At 38.0% G+C, this 17,017-nt stretch overlaps 1 protein-coding gene across 1 annotated transcript; it reads right to left on the reverse strand.

Moving 5' to 3' along the window:
- Window positions 1–14,087: 14,087 nt before the first annotated feature.
- LOC104224200 (transcription factor HHO6-like) lies at window positions 14,088–16,663 on the reverse strand. Its single transcript, XM_009775792.2, has 5 exons — window positions 16,334–16,663; window positions 15,741–15,979; window positions 15,244–15,634; window positions 14,693–14,769; window positions 14,088–14,601 (listed from the first exon to the last, which is right to left on the reverse strand). The coding sequence occupies exons 1-5, from the start codon at window positions 16,545–16,547 to the stop codon at window positions 14,326–14,328; spliced, it is 1,197 nt and encodes a 398-aa protein (XP_009774094.1). The 5' UTR covers window positions 16,548–16,663; the 3' UTR covers window positions 14,088–14,325.
- Between the last annotated feature and the right edge of the window lie 354 nt (window positions 16,664–17,017).

Raw genomic sequence — 17,017 nt, forward strand, 5'->3', positions numbered from 1 at the left:
TGGACCGAGTACCTGCTTCGACTGTTGCGACCTCCTCTCTCTTCTTTTTCCCGATCACGCCTCCCGTGCCACTTTGTATAGCCTGAGTTGTGGCCTTGATTGCCGAATAGATCATTATCTTGTTGGACCTGAGCCCCTCTTCAACCATATCGCCCATTTTTACTACTTCGTTGAAAGATTTACCAACTGACGTCACCAGGTGACCAAAGTAAGTTGGCTCCAAAGTTTGTAAGAAGTAGTCCACCATTTCACCTTCCCTCATTGGTGGATCGACTCTTGCTGCTTGTTCTCTCTAACGGAATCTGAATTCCCTTAAGCTCTCTCCGGGCTTATTCTCAAGTTTCAACAGTGTGAGACGGTCAGGGACAATCTCAAGGTTATACTGGAAGTGACCTGCAAATGCTTGTGCTAAATCGTCCCAGGTATACCACCTGCTAGGATCCTGCCTCGTGTACCATTCTAGTGTGGACCCGCTTAAACTTTGACCAAAATAAGCTATCAGCAGCTCATCTTTTCCACCTGCCCCTCTTATCTTACTACAGAAACCTCGTAGATGTGTCATGGGATCACCATATCCCTCGTATAGATCAATCTTTGGCATCTTAAAACCTGTCGGCAATTGAACATCGGGGAAGGGACATAGATCTTTATAGGCCACGCTAACTTGGCTGCCCAATCCATGCATATTCCTGAAGGATTGCTCCAGGCTTTTCACTTTACGAAGCACTTCGTCTTGTTCCGGATTCTTAGGCGGCTTCTCAGTTTCTGCCGGGAGCTGAAGGTGAGGGGTGTAAGTGTATGGCTCGGGTGCTTTAAAGGTTAGTTCGGGAGGATAATATTGGTTGTCGTGAACCTGAAATACTGGTTCATTGGATGATTTTTGCAATGTGGCGGGTGGAGGTGCCACAAAAATAGGAACAGTTGGTGGAGGAGGGTTTTGTTTAGGTGGTGGTGCTTGGGAATTATAGGAAGTTTCCCCCTGATAGTATTGGGCAATGGGGAAGCTCGTTGAGGGACCAGAGGGAGGGCGTTCCGGAGTCCGAGCCGGTGAGAGGGTAGGAGTAGGGGGAAGTATTGGTGATGTTTGTCCCCTAGCCCAGGCTAGGTGCATCCCAACTATCTCTTGTCTCAACCTGTCTACTTCCTCCTTCATCATTTGCATCTCTGTCTTTTCCTCCTCAACACTTTTGTCTGAACCAGACATACTTTCTGGAATGGGCCCTTTAGATCTTGTGTGGTAATGGTAATCTGCCAGAACGTTCTAACGAGCTAACAATTTTGAAATCTCTGGTATCAACAACAAACTTGTTAGAGTTAGAGTTTAACACATATTGCAATTTCATGTTTGGGGATGCAATGTTCCTAAGCAGTATAACCATTTCTATCATGTCTTTGCTTTGACCGCATGCGTCATTCCGACTTCTTTTAAGTGCCTCCAAGCTTTCCTCTTTTTAGTGGTGGTCGAATCTTATGTGGATTGCCTACGTATCATGTCCCCGCATGAATCAGACCGTGCGTAGTTCTGCCACATAAATGCGAAAGCAAATTTTTGGGAATTTTCCATTATAATACAAACTAAACATTTTTTGGAAAGGAGAACAAACCCGAAGTAAACCAATTACGGACTAAAAAAACTACTGACACATTTTGATGCAAAAGAGAATATACAGACAGACAACAGACTCCAAAAACCAAACATTGACTCGAACTATGAATACATTAAAGCTCCAAAAGTTGGTGCCCGCGAGGCATCGTTCGGCCTTGCCGCGGGCTTAGGTGCGAGATCCCTTTCAATTTGCTCAAGTTCGTACATTGTCCGCTTGACAAAAATCATTACTGCTGACATGAAGGTAGTGCAGGTCATGTCTTCGCACATTCGGCATCTCCTAATGATGACATGGGCAGTAGTCCCAATCTTGTTCCTGGTTCAACCTTTTTCTATGAGCAGGCGCCTTATCTGATCCCTACAGCCCCCCCAAAACCTGAGAATCCTGGAGATGCTGCATTTGCAGCTGCCGTATTTCATCTTCCATTCGAGCCAGTAAATCGTAACAGTGTCCACTTTTGATTTCATAAGCTTCATCTTGCTTAGCTTCCTTGTCCTCGAGGGTGGTCATTTTTCCCTTTAGTTTGGCGATGGTTTATTCATATTCCTTCTTCACCTGCTACAAGTACTGTGTGCGCTCTTTTGTTATTTTTGCCCATTGTGCCCGGAGTTGTGCTACGGCACCCTCGGATTTCTTCAGGTCATCCCGGCGCTTAATGATTTCCTTCTTTAGTCCGTTAATCAATCTTTCATCCGACCGACTTCTTTGCTGATTGTCAGCATCTATCCTCATTTGTCAGATCTGAGCCTTAAGAGCCTCATTTTCTTGGGCTAACTTGTTCTTCTCTCCTTCATCGGCAGCAACTTGCACCTTGTTCTCAAATTTCAGATCTTTGATCTGTTGTTTCAGCTTGCCTACTTCGGCCCGGTACTCGCGCACTTTGGCCAACCAGTCCTACGGTTCTTGTGACGCCTCAACAAACTCTTGAATGTGAGGTTTTTTGGTTGGCCGTTCTGGCTCGTCCCTTACAACGTCTCTCTTCCTGTACCAAGCGATATAAGCAGGTGAGACTTTGCCTTTGGATAGGTCACGCACTCGAGTGTTTACCGCTAAATACTGGCATTCATGCCATATAGAACGAACAGCTTCTTCAAGAAATTGGTCGTTGGTGCTAACCTCGATTGCATAAACACTTAGATCTTCGTCTGGGTGTACCACCTGACACCTCCCTAACTATCTCATCACCCGGTAAAGCGCATAAGGCTGAATGCCTCGGAGTCCTATTAAGAGGAAGTAAGGACCCGTGGCGGGCATGTACACAATTTCTTCAACAGGAAGCCAACCCAATGTCCACCCTATTTGTGCTGCAGTGATGGCGCGAAGGCAAGATACCCAGTCTTCAGACCCTTCTGGCAGTTCGAGCCCTGAAACCCTCGTGTTATATCCTTCAATACAACCTTCATTTGTAGACCTATAGCTCATATATTGAGGATGATGACACAAGTGCTCGATCATCCACATCTGCAATAACAAATTGCATCCTTCGAAAAAATCTGCCCCAGCTTTACAGGCTGTGAGAGCTCGGTATATCTCGGACACTATCATAGGGGAAAGCGTGCTTTTATTGTTGGTAATTAGGACCTTGACGACTCCAGCCACCTTCAAATCAATATTTCTGTCTTTCCGAGGGAACACCACAAGGCCCAAGAATGCTACCATGAAGGCGAACCGCCTATGTTCATCCCATTTTGTCTGATTCCCTATGCTGCAAACCTCGCTTTCCAGATCGTCAAACCCTCTTATATGCTTATACCTCTGGTATATGAACTGCAGAGTAAAAAAACCTCTATCCAACTTAGAGTACGGGACTCCCTTGCTTATCTTCAGCAGATCCATTAACTTGTGCGAATTGACGGCTCTTGGAGCAATCAGATATTTGTGCCTTAGCCCCTCAGTTATGTCCATATAACCTACTACCTCCTCTAAGGTTGGGGTGAGTTCAAAATCCGAGAAGTGGAATACGTTGTGGGTCGGGTCCCAAAATGTAACCAAAGCTTTTATGATGTCACATCTGGGTCTGATGTTTAACAAACTAGTGAGGCCTCCCAGATGTGATTTGATCTTATCTCGCTCTGACTTTTCCAAATCCTCCCACCACAAGCGCAACTCCAAAGGGATCTTGCTCCTAACTGTTACCGGTAAACTTGGACCCGGACTCATTCTGCATGTTTGTTTGTGGTGATTAACACTCATTGGACTCAAAGAAAGAATAAACTAAAATTGACACACATTTAAATAAAACTCTGGTCTTGTCGATATGGCCTTTCAGCACTTCGAAGAAGATTTAAAGGCTGTCTTTTACCTAAAACCTAGAAAATGTCCAAAAGTGGCTATTTTCGCAAAAATAGCCTTCCGGCGTCTTTTTAGGGACATTCGGCTATTTTTACAAGAATGAAATTACCCGACTTATTTATAACGAAAAATTAAAATTTTTGACATTTTTTGGTTATTTTTGCAAAAGGGGAGGTTGGACCCGATGAGGGTTGCCTACGTATCTCACATCCTGTAAGAATCAAACCGGTGTAGTTCGGGCCACGGCAATAAACTAATTCTGACAACAAGACTTGTTTAAATAAATCATACTAAAAAAACATTTTTTTTTCACAAAATTTTGGCAGAGTTCGCGTGTAACTCAGAATTATCTCTCTACAATGCTATTTTCTTTTCTCTTTTTTTCTTTCAATACTCCAGTATTTTCACAAGCCGATCAGCATGCAAGTCTGCAGCAAATAAATGCGTAAAACAAACAGGATGCAGCAGGATGGTCTTTTTCATTTCAGGTTGCTTGTCCTAGACGGACCCAACCCCTGTGTTGAGTCCCCTAAGTCGAGTGCACATGATGCAAATAAGTGTTCCTACTAGGGATCCGGCATGAGGTTTTGTTATACTAGGTTTATCCTAGGTGTTTGTTCTAGACCTGGCTTACCCGAGCGGACAACTCGAGTCGAGGATGGGAACTGCGTACCGGTAACCAAAAGATCATCCGGTTTTGCAACTCCTCTGAATCCTCGTTCTATTTTGGGATAGGACACTAACAGAAAGAAGTCACGACCAGCGTGCACTCCTCAAGAGAGAGAAGAGAGGGATTTCGTAGCAGTTTATATATATAGTTCAGATAATATCAAAGCGGTAAAAGCAACATTTTAGCATATTAGGACAAAACATGTAATAGAATCAGATAATAAATAAAGCCAAATATAATAATTCATCTAAGCTCGAATTCTGAACCCTGCGAAACCAGAGATTTTGGGTTCGTTCCCCAGTAGAGTCGCCAGAGCTGTCACACCTCCTTTTTCAGCTACACCCCCCAAAGGGGCGTAAAAGGGAGTTTTTTCAATTAAAGGATAATCGAAACGGGATTTTATTTAAAGATTCAGAGTCGCCACTTGGGAGATTTATGGTGTCCCAAGTCACTGGTTGAATCCCGAATCGAAGAAAAGGTTGACTCTATATTACAGTCCGCGAACCAGAAATCCAAGTAAGTAATTATGTTAACTCGGGAGAAGGTGTTAGGCATTCCCGAGTTCCGTGGTTCTAGCACAGTCGCTCAACTGTCATATTCAGCTTATTTATCTGATTTTAATACATGTTGAACCTATGTGCAAATTTCTATCTATGTACCGCTTTTATTATTATTATTTTTACCGAGAATTGCAACATCGTGAAAATACATCTCGAATCACGTCACATCAATGCACCCACGGTTATTGACATATTTCAACTCTGTTGAGATTTGGATTTGGGTCACATAAATGTGCACCCGAGTTTAAGAGGATAACATTATTAAATACGTGCCTAAAGCGACTAGCGTATCATTATTTTGGGTAGGGCCGTGAAATTTTGCTAAACTGCCCATCCCGAAATCTAAGTAATATTACCAACACGTATAGAGGGCCTCGCGGCTTGTGTATTTTTGTTTGTTGAGGCTCGTCTCATTCATTATTTTTAAAAGGAATTTGCAACGTCGTTTTAATGCATCTCGAACCACGTCACAATCAATGTACCCATGATTAGCGACATTCGACTTCGTTGAGATTTGGATGTGGGTCACATAAATGTGCACCCGGGTTTAAGGAGGTAATGTTATTAAAGTACGCGCCTAAAGAGACTAACGCGTGATTATTTTGGGGAAGACCATGAAATTCACTAAACGGCTCGCCCCGAAATCTAAGTATTTCGAATATACGTTTGATGAGGGCCCCGCGACTTATGTGTTCTATTTATCGAGGCTCATCTAATTTATTATTTAAAAGGGTAAACCTAAAGCAATTGTGATTTTCTACTCTATTTACCTCTAATAACAAAGATAAAATCCTAATTAATGAGCATTATTTAGGAGCTATTACTTTTGAACCTGTGACTTCCAACTAGGTCAACCTCTCAACGGTTTTGGGGCCTCAAGGTCTGCCCAGGAACGAAATGGCCGACCTGCCTTGACAAGTCGCTACGTGTGTGAAGTCTGGGCTGTCTGTGAAGGACATTGAAGCCCAAACCGTCCGCTAGCGGATTGTTAAGCCTTTCATCAGACCAAATTTTAACTCAAGTTAAATACACATTCACTGAGATGCTACAAATTATTCAACATGCACTTGATGATTATGAAGATTACCTTACTTGCTTATCTATTAGTGAGTTCCTAATTATCACTATAAAAGGAAATCAGACGAGAAGCATGATTGGATTTGAGCAATAGTGATTACTAACTCAAACTAACAATATTAAACCAACACTCAATACTTAAAGGAATCATAAATTTAGAAATGGATTACTGAAAACTATTAGAACTGCTTATCGCCCTAGCGTCTGTTGATCATTAATTCAATGTCCAATTGCAAAACTATTCATCATACAGATCCAAAGTGTTCTACATTGATGACAATAGCTAGACAAAAATAAACTACTAACTCCGGATTCAACATACTTCTCTAATTAGTTTAACAATCCTTAAACTAATAGTCCTAGATTTACCATTCAAAATAGTCCTATTTTTATTACAATAAGCACTCAATCCCTATATAGAGAACTACCTAACGTAAAAAAATTATCAAAACAGAACCACGACAGATATTCAGCTTCAGTTTCATTTCACGTTTCCAACAGATGGAGATACATTGACATAGGCTCGAAATATGTACCTGGTATTGGAATACAAGAAGAAGAAGATCAGCAGAGGAGTATGTAACACAGCAACAGCAAATTTGGAGTTCAAATAGCCACGAACACAACCAGTTCAGCCCAGAACACACAGTAGAAATAACACAAAGCACAAGCAGTCCAAAACCCAGGAGTGAAACCAGAAAATACCAAGCACTTCCCAGACAGGAATAGAATGTATTCAGAAATGAGACAGGAAAGTAGATTTTCTGATTTCTGTTCTTTAGACTCCCAAATAAAGACACTCTGAACCTCAACTAAACAGCTACAAACTGATTCTGATTTTCAGTTCTAAAGAAGACCTCGCTTTTCAGTATTTAGCTCTCAAATTATTGACCTCCTCTCAAACTCAAGCCCCTAGAGTTGTCCTAAGTGACCCTATTTATCCAAACACTAACCCTGCCCCTCAACTTTCAAAAACACTTTGGGCAAAAAATTTCCACTAATTCTGCCCATCATCTCCCTTTTAATTCCACTAGTATATGTTTTGTTTCCCACTACACTTGTCTTTTCCTTATTTAAATTCAAATAAGTATTGGCACCTCTTTCTTAATCCATTTCCTTTAAACCTTTCCCCCACCATTATGTTTTGTTCTCCATTAGCACTAAACAATTGCATTAGTTTAATGGTACTTTAATATTTTACTGACAGCCCACTTAAACTAGCCAATTTCTGAATTTTTCAATCCCCAGAATACCCTCCTAAAGCCCCTGGAATCACTATCCTACCCAATCCCTTTCACTCTGCATTGAAACCTACCCATTAACTAAACTGAATCCAACTAACTACCACAGCTATAACCAATTCAAATCAGTTAATAATCCAATCAGCAATTCAAACTAAAACTCAGGTCAGATCAAATAGCATAAAGACTAATGCATGTGAACAAAATCCTATTGAACTACCAAGGGCAAATTTCAGACCATGATTGGCACAGATACAGGGGGATAACTAACTAAGTTCCTAGTTCTAAATCAAACAAGATGCATGAAATACTGTCACACACTGGATGGGCACAACTGCATTTATAATGTAAAATGACGAACAATAAAACAAACAAGGAATCAGACATCACAGAAATTAAGCAATTCGAACCAACATTCATGGTTCTAAATTAGCCTTAAACACAAAAATGTAAGGACCCTGAGGATATACTGAATGGAACCCTACGGCTGAAAACAAAACAAACGACAACAAACAACTGGACGAGAACTACTAAAATACAGGCATGAATGGATTAATCGACGAAACTGTTTAAAACACATGTTAATCAACAGAAGGAAACTGGACCAAGAAAAGGTTCGAAAGAGGAGGGGAATTAATTGGCAAATGTACCAAGGAAAACTAATTAGGCAACAACAAATAATAATCAGAGAAGAAAAAGGAAAAGAGGAGAAATACCTCAAAAATCAGAAACCTAAATGAACTCTGTTCTCCCTAACACTTCGTCTTGAAATTTTGAAACCAAAACGGACCTTAATCGAGTGTTCTCGACTAAAGTCGGTTAAGACCTCAAACCTTTAACCTCGTACACAGCCTGAAGCTGGTTCCTCTAGGGTTTGCCTTCGATTTGAAATTCGAAAGGCTTTGACAAGATTTTGACAGAACCTAGGTGAGATTTGGGACGGGGTTAGCTAGGTGGTTCAGTGGTGTGACTTCGGGGTTAATTAGATGAACTAGGGTTCTGGTCCGATTTTCAAATTGATATTCGAAACAAACGGCTGGGATTCGAGGGTGACGGTTAGAGGGTTAGTTTGGGGAGGTCGAGGGGAAGCTGTGGTGTAAATTTGGGGCTGTTTGGATGAACTAGGGTTAGGGGCCAGTTCTTCGATCTAAGATTCGAAGAACTCAGGGATAATTCGAGGGCGATGGGGTAGGGATTCGGAAAGAGGATGGTAAGGGGGTTCCATGGTGTAATTTTGGGGCTCTTTGGACCACCGAAACTACTATGAGGCGATTTCTGGTGGGCGGAGGACGGTGGTTGAAGACGGCGGACATGTTTGGTCTCTGAAGCTCAGAGACGAAGGTGAAAGGGGGGTTTGGTTTAGGGGGCGATGGGGTAAGGAATCAAGGTTATATACGGGGGGTGTTTTAATCCTGGCCGTTGGATCAAGCCCGACCAACGGCTTGGATCAATTCATTTAACAGACACGGCATCGTTTGATTTAGTGTTGGGGCGGGGTCGATCCGGGTGCAAGTGGGTCGGTCCAGGGAATGGGTAAGGGCGGAATGATCTGGACTGTTGATCCAGTGAGATCAACGGCCCTGATCAGGGCTTCCCCAAAACGATGTCGTTTGGGTGTCCGGGCAAAAGGATGTTTGGACTGGGCTGCAGAGGGGTTATTTTGGTTTGGGCCTGGTCTATTTAATTCAAAACTGGCCCAATCTGACTTTCTCTTTATTTCTTCTTTTTTCTGTTTTCTTTTAATTCCTAATTACCAACTAAAAATCCTAATTATAAAATTGACAATTAGCTAAAATGTTAACTCTTAATAATAGCTATCACATGAAATTAACCACACAATTCGAACTTTAAATGCAAAGTACATATTTTTTGGTGATTTTCCATTTTTTGTAAAACAAACCTGTTTAATTAATTCTTGAATTGTAAAATTAAATCCTAAATGCGCATGCAACACATATTTTTTGTATTTTTCTTAATTAAAGTAGAAATAAACATGCACAGACAAAAAATACAAATAAATCACAAACGACACAAAATCATTTTATTTTGAATTTTTGTGGGAGTAGTTCTCATAGGGCAAAAATCACGTGCTCACAGTACTTATTGCATCTCCTAAACTGCTTAGCTAGAAGCATTTAATTAGGAATCCTCTTGTAAATCAGTAAACTTCTTGAGTTTATGTTGTGACTAGATTTAGTCATAAGCAAAAATCTTTGTAATTGTAGAGTTACAAAGTGTCTTGTGGTGAGAGCATAACAAGTTCGTAAAAGCCTTTGTAATAAGTAAGTCACAAAGTGGCTTGTGGTAAGAGTACCACAAGTTAGTTGAGTAAATCCTTTGTAATGGAGTCATTACAAAGTGGCTTGTAATAGGATCTTTACAAGTTAGTGAAGTTAAAATCCTACACGTGTAGGTCGTGATTTTTTGATCCCCTTGTGTGGGATTTTTCCACGTAAAAATCCTCTGCCTTATTTACATACTGCTTTATCAGCAGTCTCAGCAGAATCTTGTAGAGGACCAGGTACTCTTCTGTTTGGTGGACTCATACAAACTATTAGACTGTTCAATAAACCATGTTCCTAGAAGTAAACAAATTTTACAGGAACTAGGCAAAGAAATAACTAGATGTTCAAGAACATCAAAACCCACACGTCGGAATTGACGTTCCATTGCATTTAAGCAGTGGGAGAATGTTAATAGACAAAACATACCGTTGTCGAGTGAGAGTGATGTTTGAACAGTAAATACTTAATTAAGAAGTAGCTAATATTTCAATATTGTGAGGTAATATTAGTAGTACTTCGTCATAGTGAGAGAATACTAAGGAAAATCATAGTTCGGTGTACACTCTTGGGATAGTTTCGGTAACAGGATCCCTGAAGAGTTTAATACCAAACTAGTTAGTTACGACAAAGCACTACTAGACAAAAATTGCATTTGAAAATAACTTGGCAAGTTCCTTTTAGCAAAAGCTTATTGGCAGAGACTTTTAATAGTCGTGCAAAAGGATAGCTGTGAAAGTTATAGGTGCATGGTTATGAGTCTAAGTGGGCGATTGTTAGGGCATATCCTATTAACCATGCATTAAGATATAGTACATTCTAATAATTGTCATGGTTAAAAGTTTAAGTAGGAGATTGTTGGGACATATACTATTAATCATGGATTTTGGTTTGGATATTGTATTTATTATGGAACAATTATTTATTCAGTTTTAATAAAGTTTTAAATAGATCATATATTCATTTGTGTCCTTTACTTATATAGTAGATGATTTAGTGTATAGAGTTTAGCTTATGCACAGAAGATTAAATCATTGGTTCTTATAAGTATAAAGATCGTGTTCACAATCTAATGATAGAATTGGACAAACCATCATGAATGATTGCAGCAGAAGATAAATATAGTTTATCTTGATTATGGGAATGGTTTAATTCCGACTTCTTGTGCTAGTACATTTTATATGTAATGAACGGACCAAGTAGAGATAAGTATTTTATACTGACTTAATAAAATAAATTTTCTAGCCATTAAATGTACTTACACTCTTAATCTTGATATAATTATTATTAGCTGTGTATATTATTATTGTTTTGATTTATTAAAAGGCAAGATCCTTTCGTGGGTCAATGTGCCTGGTAAATTGGATAATAATAATATACATTGGCAAAGTAATAGTTAGTTGATGGAATCCATGTCTCGGTCTAGAGATTGATGATATACCTTTATGAAAGCTTATAAGTTTTCATGTGTAAACCTGCAGGTGGATTTTGTATCCGTCACATGAAATAAGTTAAGTGAAAGTCTAAAGGAAATAGTCAATGAATTAAATTGTCAGTAATTTAATTTCTTTGATTAGTATCTGAATCTTAACATGGGGAGTTAAATAAGGTTTAATGGTAGAATTTCGAAATTGAACTGTTACGAATTTTTAGTGGAATAATTCGTAATTTATTATGGTAGTATTAATTCGGATATTTCGAATTAAGTCCATAATAGGAAGCCTCGTTAATTAAATATTGTGGTCCCTACTGTGACCAATAATTAGGAATTAAATGGAATCATATTTCTTGGTGGAAAAGAAAGACCCAACAGATTTAGGAAAATGTTTTAAACCTTAAAACATGTGGCTATATGAAGGGGACTTATTCCATAAGGAGGAGATAATTTTTTACTACATGATTTTCCTAGGAGAAACTCGCCTACACGAGTTTTGCTAATTCCATGTATTATTCGGATCACACAGCAGAAGACTGTGGAACTGGAGGATGATCTTGTGGACGTTTTCGCTCTTGCTTGGAGGCACTTTTCGCGATCGCGGTCACCCTTCAAGAGATAAATATCGATTTTATATTTGATTAAAATCTATGATTATGTGTTGTCTATATTACATACAAGTGATCCTGGCTATTTGCTTCCGCTATTCATACCTGTTATCCATCAACTACCGTATTTGAATATATTTATTATTTCTCTATATAATAGTTCATCAATTTCTTAAAGTCACATTTCCTATATTTTCTTTATTTATAGTTTTTTTTTTTTGGTTGAGTTGAGTTTTCGCAATGAATAGATTGTGAAGTGGATGTCACTTGACAATCTGCACCTAATTTAGAGCTAGCATTTTATATGAGAATAAAATAAGAAAGTGATAAGGCTAGAGACAGGATATTCTTAAAAATTCCGAGGGTACGATAACGGACTTCCTCGGTGGATAGAGGTCGCATATTATGGTCCACACTATAGATGAAGAGACAGAAATAAGCAAAACGATTTTGCGTATTAGCTCAAAACTCAACAAAATCAAATATTTAAGAGGCAGACGAAATTGACAAGTTGAAGAGCAAACTTGAGAAAATTAAAACGATCAAGTGGTGACATTACGTTTGAGAAAAAAACACAAATGACAATGACTAATTACTTTGTATTTTCCCATCCATTCCAAAACACAGCAGCTGACTTTAAATACAAGGATTAATACATCTAATTTGTGTAAATTTATAATCTTTTAATTTTACATATTCAGAAACTACATCAAAATTATCGTAAATTACATTTAACTTAAGTAAATCATAGTTATCAGAGTGTCGGTTATTTCTAGAGCACATAAGAATTATATTTTTCGCTCAGGTCTTCTTCACCCAACAATAGTGGTAAATAGGAAAATGGGGCAATCAATGTGGGCACACTAATCAAATCTTGTTCATAAGATTCTTTCTCTATTATTTTGCTAGTGAAAGAGACTTTTTTTGTCATACACTTTGGATATACATAGAAACACACATAGGTCAGAGAACTATTCCTCACCCTTTTTTTTAATTTATACAAAACCCATTATTTTCATGTGACTCTGACTCAAAGGAAGGAATTTTTTTTCATCCAGAGAAGCTTGTTTCTTGGGACACCCCACAAGGATTTTGGATGGAACTGTTTAATAGAATCAAAGATCCTTCAACTTAACTCCATCTTTTTAATTTGGACTATTATTTCTTTGCCTTTATATGTGTGTGTAGATTCTCCTCTTTATTTCCTTCTCCAATTTGCTTTTGTTTATCTTCTTATTGTCCTTTTTCTCTTGATTCCTCATCCTTTTAAGTTGCATGGTCAATTAAAAAAAATGCCAGATTCCTTTCTTGATGTCTACAAGTATTTGTTTTACATCTGTTTTGCAGGAGTAAGGTGGTCCAAACATTTATTTTAAATAGAAAAGAATATAGCATAAGGAAACTACCTAATGCTTGTAATAAATGAACAGCAGACAGCATATTTAATTTAAGATATAATATCTTACAGAGGATAAGACCAAATCTTGCCTTGTCGATTTTATTTCACAAGATATCTAATGATTCTTACTTGAGTGATTTAATTATAATTTAGCTTTGATTGGAAGGATCCCTAACAGGTCATAGCACAACTCATACAACCTGCTACAGAAATTAACCCTGGATCCACATAAAGAACCCCTGAAAGTCATGATTGCCAAATGAATTTGAATTTAAAATTGGACACTTAACTAATACAAGATGCTTCTGCTCCTCCTTTTTTTTTTTTTTTAATCTTTTCATTTTCTGTTTGGTTTTACAAGAGTAGCTTATTTGATTTTCTTGAGTTACAGACTAAAGACAATTAATAAAAAAGAGATTTTGGCTAGTAATAGTATTTCAAGCTTTTGAAAGTGGACCAAGACCTTTTCTTGTGGAAGACAAAAGCTATTGTTTGGTGACTTTGGTCTTGCCTAATCTTAGAAGGCATTCCTGTTCTAATGTCTTAAAAGGGAAAAAGGTTTTCCCCATATTTCTTCAAATCAAAGGAATCTCTTTCACAATATAATATAGTATAGTATAGGTTAGGAAGAAGTCTAGGGAGAAGAATAGGTCAACTAAACCTAATAGAGGCTACACCACAAGAAGCATCAAGAAATTCAAATGCAATGATGAACCCTGCTTCCAAACTATGTTGCTCGGACTCTCCAAAAATATTGCCGGATGCGTGTCAGATCCTCCAAAAATAGTGTACTTTTAGAGAATCCGACACGGGTGCGACAACATTTTGGAGATTCTACGCAACATAGACTCCAGAAACAGCACAAGAATTCTCAATAGAAACTTAAAAGCAAGTACTAATAGGTAATAGTGATGTATTTGATCCAATAGAGGCACTGCTCTTTCATTTCTCAAGTATTGGACTTAAATTCAAGTTCCTTATACCAACACAACAAATAACTAGAACACGGTTCAAAATGCACAGAGACAAAAAGGAGTTCTAATCCTGCAAAATTTCACATCTCTCTCAAGATTTATATATAAGTATAGGGTATCAATTTATAGTAAATTAATTCCTCAATGTATATTCTTATCTGCAAAATTCACAGTGGAGATCTATACATCGATCTTTCCAGACATGTGAGCATGATTTTTCCAGCTTTGACTCTCAGATTTTACATCATCTTCTTCCTCCATGCTATCACCGACAGTCGTGGAAGTACCTCGGGAACTCCCACTCAAGTGAAGAGGACCCTGAGGGGAACCAGACTGGGAACTACTCTGCTTTGAGGATCCCCCATATTGGTCTTGGGACATCCATAATGCTACACCAGACTGATTTGCTGGTTGGGTCTGTGTATTCGGAATTCTTCGTGTATGAAGCCGATATTTCTGAAATCATATAAAACAACTTATTAATATGTTCAATTCATAATAAAAAACACATAATGGTACTTCACAAATTAGTATGAGGTTAACTCACTTGCAAATGACTCTTTACTTCATCATTGGTTAGACCATCCACTTGCATGAGCTCTCTAATCTGCTTAGGAGTTGCAACTGCAAAGAACCCAGACAAGAAGTCTTTTAGCATGAGAATAAGTTTAACACTAACAGAATCAATTAAGCTGAAACGTTTAATCCAATGTTGGTTCAAGATTCTGGCAGCTATTGATAAATCTTTTATATATTTTCACTAGATGACTGTCCTTCCAGTTTAACAAAGATGTCAATGTGTAGTTCCTAACTTCTACATATCATGTATTCATTTACATGTACACAGGGCTCCAACAATCCATACTAGTAATAATAATCAAGAGCTAAATCTCTGAATTCATCAATCACTAAATCTAAGCCAAACAACAAGAACTCCTATTCTAAGCAAAGTTAAACCTAAAGGAAGCCTTGAATTAGGCTCTTAACATCCTATCATACAAGGAAACAAAAGAGTCAAGAGACTTGCAAACAAAATAACATCATCACAATTTTCTAGAGAAGCTTTCTTGCTTTTGAAGAATAGCATAAAGTTCTAACCTTGTGAACCACCAAGTTGTTGCAGTGCGTCGACGAATCGCCTATGTAACTCTGGTGACCAGCATCTTCTCTGCTTTCTAGCAGCCTGCTGCTGAGACAGTGATCCATTCCTTATATTTGATTGACTACTTGCTACACTAGATAAACCACCTCTGCTACCATTGTGTTTTGAATTCAAACCACTAGTCTCCTCCCTCAGCTTTATAATTCCAGGAGTATGAAGTGATAATCCTGGTACTCCTGGTAGTTCATCTTTATCGTCTTTCCTAACAGTCGTCACTGAGAAACCAGAATACCCCTTGAAAGGTGAAAATGCCTTTCCCATATTCAAGGTTTTACAAGATTGGAATCGATCCTCAGTTACCGAGCTATTTCCTTCTTCAGGGGATCTCTGATTATTCCAACAAAATGAAAAAAATAATCAGTAAAGATGAACAAGAAAAAATTTGAGAATTTCATTGTCTACTATAAGCAAGTCAAGTCAATTATGTTCTTACAATTTTCAACTCTGATTTAGACTGTTGTTTATTACTGGCTTCATCAGTATTTTGGTCACCGTTCCAGAGCTGCACAGAGCTCATCCAACTCATCTTTTCTCTACTATTATCCTTATCTTTTGTGACTTCAGCTTTATTATCTTCATTGGAACTCTTCTTCAATGGAATGAATTCTTCCAATACTGGTTCTGTTCTTGATTTTTTATACTGCACTGATTCTGCTCTCAAAGCCACAATAGCTGCAATTTCAACCATCACCAAGGGAAAACAAAAATTTAACACCCACAATTTTCTCCGTTCATAACATTACAAAAAAACAAGCTACAAACATATACTTCGTACTAAAATACAAAAACAACCTCCAAATATTCCAAACTAGAAAATTCCATTAAAATTGAAACTTTAACAATAAAAAATTACTCAAATAATCAATACGCAAAAGCATCTAAGTGGTAAAAATTGAATAACACAACATAAATAGCTGATAAATATTTGATCAGCACAGAACAGATAAATACCATATCAAATTTTGATTAGAACACAGAACTAAGATTGAGGTGATAATTGATGAAAAAGAAAAAAGAAAAACTAACCATCTTTAACAAGAAGGACGGAAAGGGGAAGCTCGCGTTTAAAGGCATCGATTTTCCTCATTTCATCTTCAAGTCTGGAGATATACTCATCAATCTGAAAGAGTTTATCAGGTACGTTACGGATCGAGGAGAGTTGTTTAAGAAAATCAGTAATGGATGTGGGAATGAAAGTAGGTCTGCAATCTAAGCTTAATTCAGGTGGAATCGAACCCATTTCTCCAGATCTTTCACTCTATCCGATTAGATCTTTTTAAAAATTGAATCTTTTTTTACCTCAGTTTGTTATGAGAATCAAAATCAACCTAAAATGCAAAGGGTCTATAAGAAATTAGGAGAAGACAATTAATGGCATTATATATATAGAGGGGAGGGGGGAGGATAGGAAGGTGAAGATTCTGTTAAACAACGCCGGGTTTTGACAGAAAAGCAAAGAAGCCGTATAACGTGAAAGTATTTTTCTAGTTGCCGCATATTTTATTCCTTTATTTAGATTCCCGTTTTCAATGGTCAATTTTGTCCTCCACTAACAATGCGTATCATTTTGTAGTATTTTTCTAGATACTTCATATCCGTTATTTAAATACAATTTCACCCCACTAATTTCTTTTTTACTTAAAAAAACATACTGTAATTTCTTTTGTCAATAAGTTTGTATTCTCGGAACACATGGTTTCAAAGTATATT

Source organism: Nicotiana sylvestris, chromosome 1, assembly GCF_000393655.2.
Source record: "Nicotiana sylvestris chromosome 1, ASM39365v2, whole genome shotgun sequence".
Classification (NCBI taxonomy): domain Eukaryota; kingdom Viridiplantae; phylum Streptophyta; class Magnoliopsida; order Solanales; family Solanaceae; genus Nicotiana; species Nicotiana sylvestris.

Bases quoted from the DNA above. Each gene is read 5' to 3' on its own strand.
- LOC104224200 (XM_009775792.2), bottom strand. From the start codon at position 16,547: ATGGGTTCGATTCCACCTGAATTAAGCTTAGATTGCAGACCTACTTTC. The intron at 15,980-16,333 runs GTTAGTTTTTCT...TTGAAATTGCAG, and splicing joins CGTCCTTCTTGTTAAAGATG to CTATTGTGGCTTTGAGAGCA. The intron at 14,602-14,692 runs GTGAGTTAACCT...ATATGATTTCAG, and splicing joins AAGTAAAGAGTCATTTGCAA to AAATATCGGCTTCATACACG.